Below are 13,320 nucleotides of genomic sequence, written 5' to 3'. Positions count from 1 at the left end.
CTTACCTTCAGCTGAGACAAGGACCAAAGATCCTGTATCAAACACTTTGGCAGGTGAGCCCCCAACCTAAACCTGACTCATCTGTCATTAGAATCTGAGCCAGGGAAGATATGCCAATGGTCTTGCAAATATAAATTGCAGACATCTAACAGTTCAGCTCCTATACCAGTGCTAGACTCTTAAGGAAAATGTATTCCAAGGATATTCTCTTCCCAGTCCCACAGGTATGTTAAATAAGGGTGACGCTTATTCACTGGCATTCTATGTTACAATGCTGACACTCATGCAACTTAGAATACAAAGGAAGAGTCTGACCATCAGACAAAACTCAGTAACATCCAACTGCAATCGGGCATAATCTTCTTAATTGTCCATCACTTGGCTCAAAAATGGCTTCTCCTGGACAGTATGAACAAAGTCTCCAGAAATATCTTCTTTATGAGATAGTAACGTATGACTTTTTCACATTTACTCTGAATGCCAGAGGACTGATATAGGGTAAAGTAAACAACAAATTCTCCAGTAAATAATCCATGCACTCTGCTTGAATTAGACTGTCACCAAATAAAGATATATGTGACTCTACCTCAGTCTGAGGGTTGGTATAGCTTGTGCAACATACTTAGGAAATGATCTTGGGGCTGATGCCATATCAAGGGAAAGCAGTGCAAATTAAATATTATTGACCCATTTAAAACCTAAGAAATCTCCTGATGGACTTAAATAGTGTTAGATCAGTATACATTCTTCAAGTGTGACTATCTAAACCCTGCAGGATAACAGAAGTTATAGAATCTGAAAAACTACAATTCTGAACTTCCTGAACATCTAAACTTCCTTAATTTTAGAGGACTTGTACATGTAAATGTCATTTATTAAGGGTTTTCTCCCCTGGCCTCCACTGAATATGGGCCTTGCCCAGTTGGACCTTCCCATAAACAGAGACAAGCAAATACAGTTTAAATGCTTGCTGAGGCTGCAAAGACCCATGAGTGGTCTATAAAGACTTCCTTTCCTGGGTATACGAAAGACTGGAGTAAAAACATATGTATTGTAAGCAGAGAAAATACTTTTATCATCTTTTTTTATCTTTTTCAGTGGAGGGCATGCTCCAAGAAAGAGAAAGATTGATATCTTTGGAACTGGAAAATGTTCAGACTAGACAAAAGCACAATACTGTAATATTTTTAGGGCCTCTTTCAGACATGTATTTGACAAACTGATTCTCTATTCCTACTGTTCAAAAATTCAGTGACTAATGCATACCTGCAGCATCGTCTGCTGACCCTATGGGAGACACTGTTTCATATATATATATATATATATATATATATATATATATATATATATATATATATATATATACACACTGGTTAAGTGGTATACTTCCTGTACATCAAACAAACAGACAACTTCCTGTGTCAAAACATAACGCCTCAAGTTACATGAATATATACTCAGAAAAATTATCTTAGCAACCTGTCTCTTTTACAGAAATGTTGCCTGCAACTTTTTAGTGTGGAAATATGCTAAGTAAAATTATGAAACATGCAAATACCCCAAGATCAGATGAAATAATTAAGATATCATACACATAGCCTAATAAATATTAGAGGTGTCTTTATACTGCCACTTAGAAAAGTGATTGTGGGGAATTAGCAGCTTATATGATACCCAAAAATAAAATTTTACTTTAACTAAGACAAACAAGAAAGACAAATGTCAAGACTATTAGAAAACTTCTTCCTGAAAAAATAGTTCTTCTCAGAATCTTTACATTTTATTCAAACTATTAAAATCCAGTATTCTATCATGATTTTAATATACAAGGTTGCATACTATGAAGAGGCAATAAATTTACTCACCTACTCCCAGAGAGTAAGGACTGAGTTTAGAGGTTATCCTTTGAAAGAAAATAATACAATTATTCGAGATAGACTAGATGGACTTACATCTCTAAACCATCTACAAGAACTGGCATTTCTATCAATGCATTCTGGGTTGACACTTTCATTAGAAAGAGTGACTGGCATTCCAGATGGTCAATCAGTGTTCTTGCAAGAAGTGTGGGGGTGTTAAAAGCATACTGCCAGAGAATCTTAAACCATTGGACTATCACTTAATTGACTAGTACCCAAAAGTTATTATATATCAGAGAAGTATAAACTGAAGAAGCTATTGTATAAGAAATATTCCCTGTGTAATCCAGCAAACAAATTCTAAAGAATGTGCTGTTTCATCAATTTTCTAATAAGTTTTACATATCAGAAGAAAATTAGTGTGAAAATTACTTTAAAAATCCAGACCTGCCCTTGTGCATTAATTCTGCTCATCTGTACAATAAATAATTCATTTAAAATTTTTTGCTTAAAAAATTTCAGAAAATTTTCAGAAAAAATTTTACCCACATAAAAATGTAAAAAAAAAATGAAAATAAGACCATTTAGACCAGCATAAAGGACATTGCTTGTATAGGCTGCGGTTGAAGAAACTGCTAATGCCGAGGCTGTGCCCAAAATCTCCAAGTATTTTGCAGATGCTGTGAAGTTCATTTCATGAGTAATCTCCTTAACTTAAAAGTGTTACTATAACCCACATTTCTTTCACTGGACAACTCCTGGGTGTACTGCATGTGCTACAGTCTGCAGAATTTGGAACACAGCTCTGAACATTTGCTTTCAGAATTTAGAGTTTAACAGCCACTAAACTTGCTGAAAATAAAGTTTAATTTGCAGCTGATCCACTGCCTCAGAGGACAGTAGAATTCATTGTGAAACTGCTCAAATTCTGGTGTCTGACGGATCTCATGAAGAAATGAGACATTAATGTCAGACTCTAACAGAATTAGAAGAAGTGGGAACACAAACAGCAGCAGCCCCAGAGTGACCAGTAAAAGTCTTGTAAAACTCTTAAGGATTGCATTCAGCTGGCTGTTGCCTGTCAGTGCATTATAACTCCAGGTGAGCACCCTCTGAACTTCTTTCATCTCCTCTTCTTCTGCAGTCAAAAACACACTTTCATCTGCTTCTGTTTCCTCATATGAATCAGTCTCATCTCTCTCTCGTTCTTTCTCCGGTCTTGTAGAACTAGCAAAAAGCATGTCAATCCCTCCATCCTCAACAGGAGTAGGCAGTCCACTAGCACTTGGACTGTAGACCAGTTCTGAAATGGTTAGTGGTTCTTCTTTTACTGGGTCTTCTTCTGCACTGTTGACCTCATATGTTTCACCCGAGTCTCCATCAGATGCAGTTCCTTTCACTGGTGAAGAACATTCACTGCTCTGCCTTAACGGATTCAATCCTAAGGAGAAGACAAACCAGCATTATCTACAACATACTTTTAAAAGCATTATTCCACAGTTCATAAAACAGCATTAACAGTGGTACCAAAATATTTTGTTCTCAAGAATATGTCTATTGATTTTTAACGTGTGAGTTGAAGAAATTATCTATTCAACTTCATGAAATAACTATATAAAATGAAAGCAGTGCAGTAACAACATTTAAAATATGCAAACAGTATATGCAGCAGTACACCTTAATCTGAGATGTAGCCAGGTTAACAGATCAATAAATATTAATGTATAAATAAACATATCTATCTATACACCTACATATTTCAAAGCCAGCATCTTGTACTTCATATAGGCTACTGCTCAAGCTCAAACTCACATATGAGTTTGGGCAAGCAGCTGAGGAGGGAGTGGGAGGGGTGGGAGTGTAGATTAAGTCAGCAATCTGGAAAGGGATTTAGCTTTAAGGAGCAGGAGGGGATTTTTAGGGTTAGGGAGGAGGAGTGGCGTTTTAGGTTTAGGGAGCAGGAGGGGAGTTTTAGGGTTAGGCAGTAGGAGGTGAGTTTTAGAGTTACGGAGTAAGATGGGAGTCTTAGGTTTAAGGAGCGGGAGAAGAATATTAGAATTCAGGAGTGGGAAGGGAGCTTTAGCATTAGAAAGCAAGAAAGGAGTCTCAGGGTTAGGGAGCAAGAGATAAGTTTTAGGTTAGAAGCTGACTGGGGGATTTAGGTTTAGGGATGTGGGAGTTGGAATACAGGGTAAGGGCTTGAGGACATGGGGTTAGGAACAGGGTGGGAGATGTAGCTTTAGAGTTACGTCTCTGGTAGGGCTATATAGTAGTTTTTTAGGGCTGGTGTTGGATGGGTTAAGTAGTTGCAGGAGATCGAGCAGTGGGAGTAAGAGCAATTACTTTTATGAGCAAGGGCAGTGAGGAAGTGTGTCTTGAGCTACTAGCACATGAATCCTCGTAGAAGACCCCGATTAAATGCAAGTCCACCACCTTATTAAGTAAATTGGTTCTGTAGAGGAGAGCAAGTAGTCCAGTTAAATCTTGGTGAATGAAATCACACATAACTGTATCATACCACTGGGAGATATAGCTATAATGAATTAACATTCAGAGTGGAGTGTACTGCACCATAATCCACATGCATTCATCAAACCACAAAATACCTTATCATTTACTAGCACTCTCCTACATTGAATGAGACAAGAAATACCATTTAAACACTTTAATAATGTAATGCAGTAACAAAATAGCAATTATGAAACCGATATCACCAGCAATATTTTTAAGGTCATGCTGACTTAAGTTATTACATTAGCACCATAATGACACTTATACACCCTAGGCAGTAATTCCTGCATGTAAAAAAATAACCACTGACAGACATATCCACTTGATGCTCTGCTCATGGATTTCTCTTCACAAAGAAAAATAACGTACAAATATGAAAAATGCATCTGAAAATCTATGTGACTGTTTCAGTAGAATTAGTAAACCAACCTTGACACTGCTACCACTTCCACAGGTAATACCACTACATGGCTCCATGGGTTGAACATGCTGACGTTACACCTCAGAGGTTGTGGTTCACACCCTCTTTTCCCCTGTTCTGCACTTACATACTTTACTTTTTTACTGACACTTTGCAAAATGACAGAAGCTGTAAACTCCTAGGGTCATGCTCCAAGCTGGTCTGAAAAGGAGACTAAAATCATTCTCTACCTCTAATAACAGTCATACCAGCAGAAGCTGGAACAGGAAGCAGCCAGCATTGAATGGATAGACATCTAACAGGAGTCGGGGGCCATGTGTTATCCCTTACAGGGATGCCCTGCTCAAGACAGCAGTGTTGGCACAGGTATGATGACATGCAAAGGTGAAGGGGGGAACAAGCTGGCCTTGAAGGTACTGTAGGTTCAGTTGAAAAGGCCAGAGGTCTAAGGTATTTTTTTTTTCTTTTCTCCTTTTTCTCTTCATTTTCGTAGGGTAATAAATATGTGAGAATAATCACATTGTTATATATGCATGCAGAAGTAAGTTAAGTTAATACACGCATGTGCATTAAGAAATGTATATGTGTGTGTGTGTGTGTGTGTGTGTGTGTGTGTGTGTGTGTGTGTGTGTGTGTATATATATATATATATATATATATATGTGTGTGTGTGTGTGTGTGTGTGTTTATATATTTTATATATATATATATATATATATATATATATATATGTGTGTGTATATAATATATAAACACACACACACATAGACAGACGCACTTCAAAATATCAAAGTATAACAATGGATCAAAATCCCCCCAAAAAAATCTCATGTTTTTTGCAGGGTACAAGTTCCCTGGCACCCCACACTCCCTGCACTCCACATTCTCTTCAAATTTCATATACCAAATCTAAGACTGCACAACAGAGGATAAAGGTGAAATTCACACTCTCCACTGTTCTGTAATCTCCCACAAAGTAATGCTGGCAAAAGCCATCAATTGAATCTTTGATCACTTTTGTTGCTAGCAAAAAAGTCTCTTCACTGCAAACATTTGATCATATGGAATGTTTCCATATATATTTGCATACACATATATGCTTGTTTATATAACTAATGCTGTCTCAGTTTTCATATTTTTATTTATTTTTTATTTAACATTTGTTGACCGGAAAAGTCCGACTAGGTTCCACAGATCCTGTTTTCAGGGGAGGCCCGGGAGAAATGCTCCAGAAACATGACTTTAGAATGCGGGAGGAAACCGGAGTACCCGGAGGAAACCCACGCGAATGCAGGGAGAACATGCAAACTCCACACAGAAGGCACCCCAGCCGAGAATCAAACCACAAAACCTCTTGCTGTGAGGCAACAGCGTTAACTGCTGCACCACTGCGCCACCCATATATTTTATACATATGTGTGTGTATATGTAGACGTTGCCCGTTTGATTCTCAGTTAGAGCGTTTTCTGTGTGTCGACATGTGTAAATGGGCGTTCCTTCATTGAAGGTTGTGCGTTAGGCCCGGCAAGCCAGCACGTAAAAATCTACTGCCAATCATTAGCGGACCGGAGTTCCGCTGTGGCGACCCCTAACCGGGAAAAGAATGGTCTCGAATTTCAGTTTTTCGAGACCATGAAATCGAATCCACACAACACCGAAAGCCCAAAACCGCGAAGCCCCAAACCACAAAATTTAAAACACTGAACACACAGCACATATCAGACCACACATATACCACAACACCCACACCACAAAATAAACAAACAAAACAATACACATCCACAAACATACATACAAATAAGCAGGGGGGCAAGCCCCCCTGCACCCTCTACTTATATATACTAACTCCGAGATTGCACAAACAGCAAACAAAAGCAAACTCACACACACACACATATTCTACAGTCCCACTCACACACAAACACACACACAAAACACACATATCAGCACACTCACATACACTCATACTCCAACCCAAAACCCTTACAAAACATTCACTTACCCGACATTACACCTAAATCCACACACGGCACCGCACACCATCCACACACAACCCCGGACATTACGTAGTGTAAAGCCATAACCGTGAATTTGAGATAGTCGAATTCACGATTACGCACTTTCGCTATTCAAAACTTCGACTTTATAGTCTTGAGATACTGAAATTCGACATTTCAGTATTTCGAGATTATAAAGTGTTTCTATATATATATATATATATATATATATATATATATATATATATATATGTGTGTGGGTGTGTGCAACTACACCTAGTGGGTATTTACATACCCCGAGGTGAAACACACCTACTCTCAAGTCTATACTAAACTGGACATCTGCAAACCTCCCACAGGAGACACTCCTCCTAGGGGACCGTAACATTGACTGGAAATCCATCAACGCAACTATCCCCTCTAATCACATCAAACTGTGTTCCTACACTCAACGTATCCAAACACCCACCCGTATTGACAAAAATACAATCAAGGAATCCATACTAGACTGGATCCTTACAAACAACCCATCTACTACCCAATATTATGGTACAGTACCAAATGTCCTTAATGACCATTTACCCACATTCATATTAAGACAACACCTCAAAACCACTAAAACAACCACCTTAAGTGAAATCCGTAATTCAAAAACTTTCATGCCTGAGCATTTCATTAATGCACTAAGGTACTGCAACTGGGCTACCCTAGCAACCCTCACACTAGACAAGGCAGTGGACTACTTCAATTCCACCTTTTTAAACATATTAAATCAGATGGCCCCCCTACGGATAATTGGAATAAAAACCAACCCAACCCCGTGGCTCTATAATAACACAAGAAGCCTTCTCAAACTTAGGGATAAAGCTTGGGATACCTGCTATCACAATAAGACCGATCATGGCAGGCAGATTTTCCTCTAACTATGTAATAAAGCAAAAAAACAGATAAGGCAAGATAAGAAAAAGCACTACACAGAGCTATAAGTAAAACATACCACTAACCCCCAAAAATTCTGGGCAGCTGTCAAGTACTACAACTAAGCAAACCCACTACCCATCCCCTCAACGTCAGAGGAGATAATATAGAGACAGCTACCCAATTTAACAATTACTTCACTTCTTCCATCCTTAACCTAACTAGTAACAGCCAACCTTGCACTCTCCTGCAACCAATCAGCAACAAAAACTCATACCCTCCATTCACTCTCAAACCAGTTCCTACCAACACAATATACAAGCACCTCACTAAACTAAAACCCACCACTTTGGCAAATGACAAACTCCCTGCAGAGTACCTCAAAATTGCCTCTAGTGCTATAGCTTATTCCATCTCGATACTTATCAACCGGTCTATCAATGAGCCTACAATTCCAGCTCTTTGGAAAACCTCCTACATAATACCCTTACAAAAGGGTGGTCCCTCAACTGAACTTACGAACTATTGCTCCCCCCTACTAAAAATCCTTGAAAAATGTATCCATTCTCAGCTGATGATACATTTACTTACAAATAGTCTCCTCACCAACACCCAACATGGCTTTCATCCATTGAATTGCAACACCACAGCGCTCATATCCTTCACCAACACTGTCAATCAATATAGGAACCAAGGAAACCTAGTGTCTGCCACCTTCCTTGAGCTTTCCAAAGCATTCGATACAGTATCCCACAGCAAACTACTTACTATCTTAGCTGAACTCAACCTAAACAACCCCTCCTTGCTCTGGTTTTAAGGATACCTATCCAACCACCGACAAGCAGTTAAGTGGCATAATTCCCTCTCTCCCCTTCTCCCAGTAACAGTAGGTGTACCACGGGGATTCATTCTGGGACCCCTACTACTTAATATCTTTACAAACACCCTCCACACTGCCACCCAGCAAGACACAATAGTCCAATATGCAGATGATACTACACTGATCTGCTCAGCCCCCAAACTCCAAACACTCCAGACTAAAACCCAAGAGGGCTTCTCCAATATTGAAAACTGGTTAAAGAACTCACAACTAATACTTAACCCCAAAAAGACTCAACTTATGCTTTTCCACCCTACCAAAACTACTGACTCTTCTGCTCTTAACTCTATCAATTCTGCCAATAACACCCAAATCTCTCCGGTATCACAAGCTAAACCTCTTGGTATAATACCTGAACAAAGCCTAAAGTTTGACAAACGTAGCACAAACCATATGCAAAGTCCATAAAAAACTTGGAACCGTATACCACTGCAAAAACACCAAAATTACTATACCCAGAACTCACCTTCTCTCTACATTGTTCTATGCATCCCCTGTATTGACAAACCTTAACAAGACAGGCCTACACAAATTGACCATGTGCTATAATAAAATAGCTAGATTCGCAACCAACACTAATTTCCACTCCCACCACGGCCACTCACTAAAACAACTAGGTTGGCTAGAACTCCCCAACGTACTAAACTATAACCAACTCACCATGGCTCATTACTTGCTGTACCACCCACACAAGATTCCTGATCTCTCAGGCTTACTCAGCTTTCACAATTTTGCTCGCCAACTAAGATCCACAAACAAAGCCCTTCTTGAAGTAGCCAAGTGTAACAGTGCTAGTGAATCCCTCTACTCCTACACAGTTGCTAAAATCTGGAATTCTCTTCTACCAGATATCAGACTGCAAAGCAGCAGTCCCATCTTTAAAACCCAGTTAAAAGCTCACCTCAGTCTCATCTGGCAATGTACCTGTGCTTACCATGGCTAGCCCTACTATCACCATTCAGAGAAATCTTCCTCTGGCACTACTCAAAGGTCAAACACACAGAAAAAACTGCCACAAAGAATTGTATTGTTAAATGTATGCATATAACTGCATATAGTGTTACTGCACTTTCTTACTCAAATACATTATATTTTCTGCTTTATTACTGTACACTCTACATACCAAACACTTCTGTAACTTCTCATCATACTACGCCATGATATACTATTGTTTGCTGTATTGTTTGTTTGCTCTATTACTTTGTACTCATCTCTGACTTTTGTATTTTTATCATGTAGGTACAGCTTTTGTATTTTTTTTTTTTTTTTTTTTTTATGATTGTCATGTATGTGCACCTTTTTCCCCCGGATCTCTGCTGAAAACGGGCACCTCCGGTAATCAAATATAAAACAAAATAATAAAAATTATATATATATATATATATATATATATATATATATATACTATTACTTACGTCTGCATGTATGTATGCATGCATGCATACAGACATACATACATATACAAAGGCAGACCTAGATAATTTCTACATACACTTACACATATGGATATACTAACAGACTGTGAAGTGCATAAGACTTTTAAAGAATACAGTGCTCAGTGTAGGCCAGAAATCATTTTCTACTATGATACTTTTTTTAAGAAATGCATGTATCAAAGTATCACAGTAGAATTCCAGGCTATCAGTCCCAGAGGCCTTTTTATGCCTAGCCACATTTCCCCCCCAAAATTGATAGGGAGTATCCCCCCAAAATTGATAGGGAGTATATATATATATATATATATATATATATATATATATATATATATATATATATATATATATATAACTGGGCACAAGAGGGAGTGAGCATTTACAGACTTCCTGTCTCTAATAGAGACAAAGGTACCAGGCTAGGGATATATTTATGATTCCTCATCCACTGATTCAAGTTTCTCTTAAATAAGTGTAGGGATGTACTCTGCTTCAAGATAAGGTAGAGCCTCTGGGACACAAACATTTTTCCCCAACATGTATTACTTACTTGAAGGTGAATATGGATTCCTTAAATGAGTATGCCATTAATGATTTGTCAAAGCACAAATATCTTGTACAGTGTGATAAATGCTATATATATATATATATATATATATATATATTTTTTTTTTTTTTAAAGTAACACATAATAACACTGGTGATCTGGATTGCTCATGTCAAAAGTTTGAAGATTTGCTTATCATTATTATTAGTAAATCTAGACTTACTGATCATGACTGCACCCGTGCAACTGACACGGCGTGGAGGACTGACGAAGATGATCCAAGTCCTTAAACACATGTCCTACATGGACAGACTCAAAAAACTCCAGCTATTCTCTGTCTCATATCATCTACTAAGAGGCGATCTCTGCTTGACTGACAAAGCCATGTCTGACCCAACTCTGTCAGAAGTGCTAGATCTAATGAAATCCCAATCCCTCCGCACCACATGCTCCAGAGTCCTCAACTCATTACCACAATCAACTGAACATGATGGAGGGACAGGCTCATAACCCGGAGACTGCCTATGCTCTGAAACAGACTTCCCATACATGTCAAGCAGAGCACCTCACTGGCCCTCTTCAAGAGAAATCTTGATGAGTGGATGGGAAATAGAAAGTTCATCCCAGGGATCACTCCAGTGGCTCTACTTGATAGAGGCACTGGGAATTGACATTGGACGGCACAATGCCAGGGCACTTCTATGGGCTAGGCTTGTAAAGGCTCTGGGGCCATTAGCCTAGTACCACCTATGAACCTATGAATAATCGAAGAACATTACTGTAAGATAAAAGAGGGAAAAGATAGACGTTGCCAACATGGCTCAAGCTGCGGATGCACAAACCAGCTGGATGAGAATTGCATGACTGCAAATGTAATACATAATGAAAACTGGGATTAATAAGACTAACGGTGAGGATGATCATTCCTTTGTAACAACTGACAGGCCAGAGAGTACTGAATTAGAAGTTGAAAATTCTTCAGATCTGAATAGAAAAGATATTCTTGTAATTGGTGATTCAATTATTAGAGGGACTGATGCTTACATTTGCAGGGAAGATCATGAACAGGAGCAAAAACAGAGGGTGTATGACAAGCCTTAGAATATCTTAATGTAAGGAAGTATGTAACTGTTTTCATGTCAGTACAAATGATCTCATCCACAAGGACTCTCTGACTCATAGTAGGGAACTTACAGCCCTCTTAGACAGCATAGCCTGTACTGGTATTAGGACATAGTGACATATTTTTCACAAATCACATATAGAAAGGAGATTCAGGTCACAGTGAATGAAAAGATTTTTTTGGGGTAAATACCTACAAGAAAAAATATCCCGTTCTAAAAAATAGAAATGTGTATTGCATCCGAGCCTAATTTTGGGCACGTGTTCAGTCAGGATAGCGTGCATTTGTCAAGATCAGGGAAGTGAATTTTTGCAGCAGATACTTTGCAATATTTGACAAACACAAGGCAGGATTTTTGCCAGGATGAAAATTTAACAGCTCACAGATAGCAATACTCGTTGCATCCTGATGGTTGTTAATGTTAGGAGCATTGATAATAAAATTTTACTATTGGAAAATTTGCTACATTCCCACAGGATTGATGTTGTTATTGTTTGTGAAGCATGGTTAAAGAACGATGACTGGAAACCAGTTCTGTCAGAGTATAAATGTTTTTAGTGTAACAGACATTCTAACAAAAAAACATTGGGTGGGGTTTTATGACAAGAATTAAATATAGTTAAAAGACCCATGATTATTACATCTTCAATGGTAACAACAACACTACAGATTGTGTAAGTGTGACAATTAAGACAACCTTGGAACATATAACAATTGTTGGAGTCTACAGACCACAAAAGTAAAGTACTGATGACCTAGAGGAATTGATACACTTCTTGCAAGAAACACAGGAGGGAAGAATAATGGTGGCTGGGGACTGAAATACATTGGAATAATATTGATTCAACAACAGTAGTAAGGAAATTATTCATAATGTATGTTCATGAACAGCAATTGCTTCAGACTGTACAAAAAACTACCAGGGGAAACTAAATACAAGACATTGTTTGTGTTTCTATTGAAAATATTGTTACTTCATGTCAGGTTTTACCACTGTTGATGTGCAGTGATCAAAGAGTTATAAAGGTTAATTTGTTGCTAAATAATTCTGCCAAACTGAAATCTAAACCAATGCACAGAAGACTAATTGCAGAAGATATGGAAGCAAAACAGTCACTACATAAAACTAATTGAAGGGATGCATTCAGTGGAAAAACTGCAGAAGGAATGTGGAAAGCTGTAAAAGAGAAACTGGGTGCAAAAAACTTTAAAAAAAGTTTAACATCCTAATCTAGACATACAATATCAGGGGGATATATTTCCATAAGAACAAGATACCTGATTAAGGTGAGAGACAGAAAATATTAGAAATGAAAAAGAGGTCAAACTACAACTTTGAAAACTGAAATAAAGCTGGACAAACAAATTAAGCATAGTGTGAGACAAGATCAAGAAAAACTTGAAGACAATTTATATAAAGATACTGAGGATAATAGGAAGCCACTTCATATATATATATATATATATATATATATATATATATATATGAAGCCACTTCATATATATATATATATATATATATATATATATATATATATAAGATGTGGAAGGACTAAAGATATACAAACTGATAAACTGTGTGTAGATTCTAAAATTTATTCTTAGACACAACAGATTATAGATACATTTAC

At 37.9% G+C, this 13,320-nt stretch overlaps 1 protein-coding gene across 1 annotated transcript in view; it reads right to left on the bottom strand.

Moving 5' to 3' along the window:
- Window positions 1-1,375: 1,375 nt before the first annotated feature.
- Window positions 1,376-13,320, bottom strand: part of FRMD3 (FERM domain containing 3) — a 1,518,736-nt gene continuing 1,506,791 nt past the window's right edge. Inside the window, exon 13 of the mRNA XM_044082188.1 lies at window positions 1,376-3,300. Coding sequence (XP_043938123.1) covers window positions 2,693-3,300 — 608 coding nt within the window. The 3' untranslated portion in view covers window positions 1,376-2,692. The remainder of the gene's footprint in view (window positions 3,301-13,320) is intronic.

This window comes from Protopterus annectens, chromosome 9.part0 (genome assembly GCF_019279795.1).
Source record: "Protopterus annectens isolate FY-2018-M chromosome 9.part0, PAN1.0, whole genome shotgun sequence".
In the NCBI taxonomy this organism is placed as follows: domain Eukaryota; kingdom Metazoa; phylum Chordata; order Ceratodontiformes; family Protopteridae; genus Protopterus; species Protopterus annectens.
This window is presented reverse-complemented; position numbering and strand designations above follow the sequence as displayed.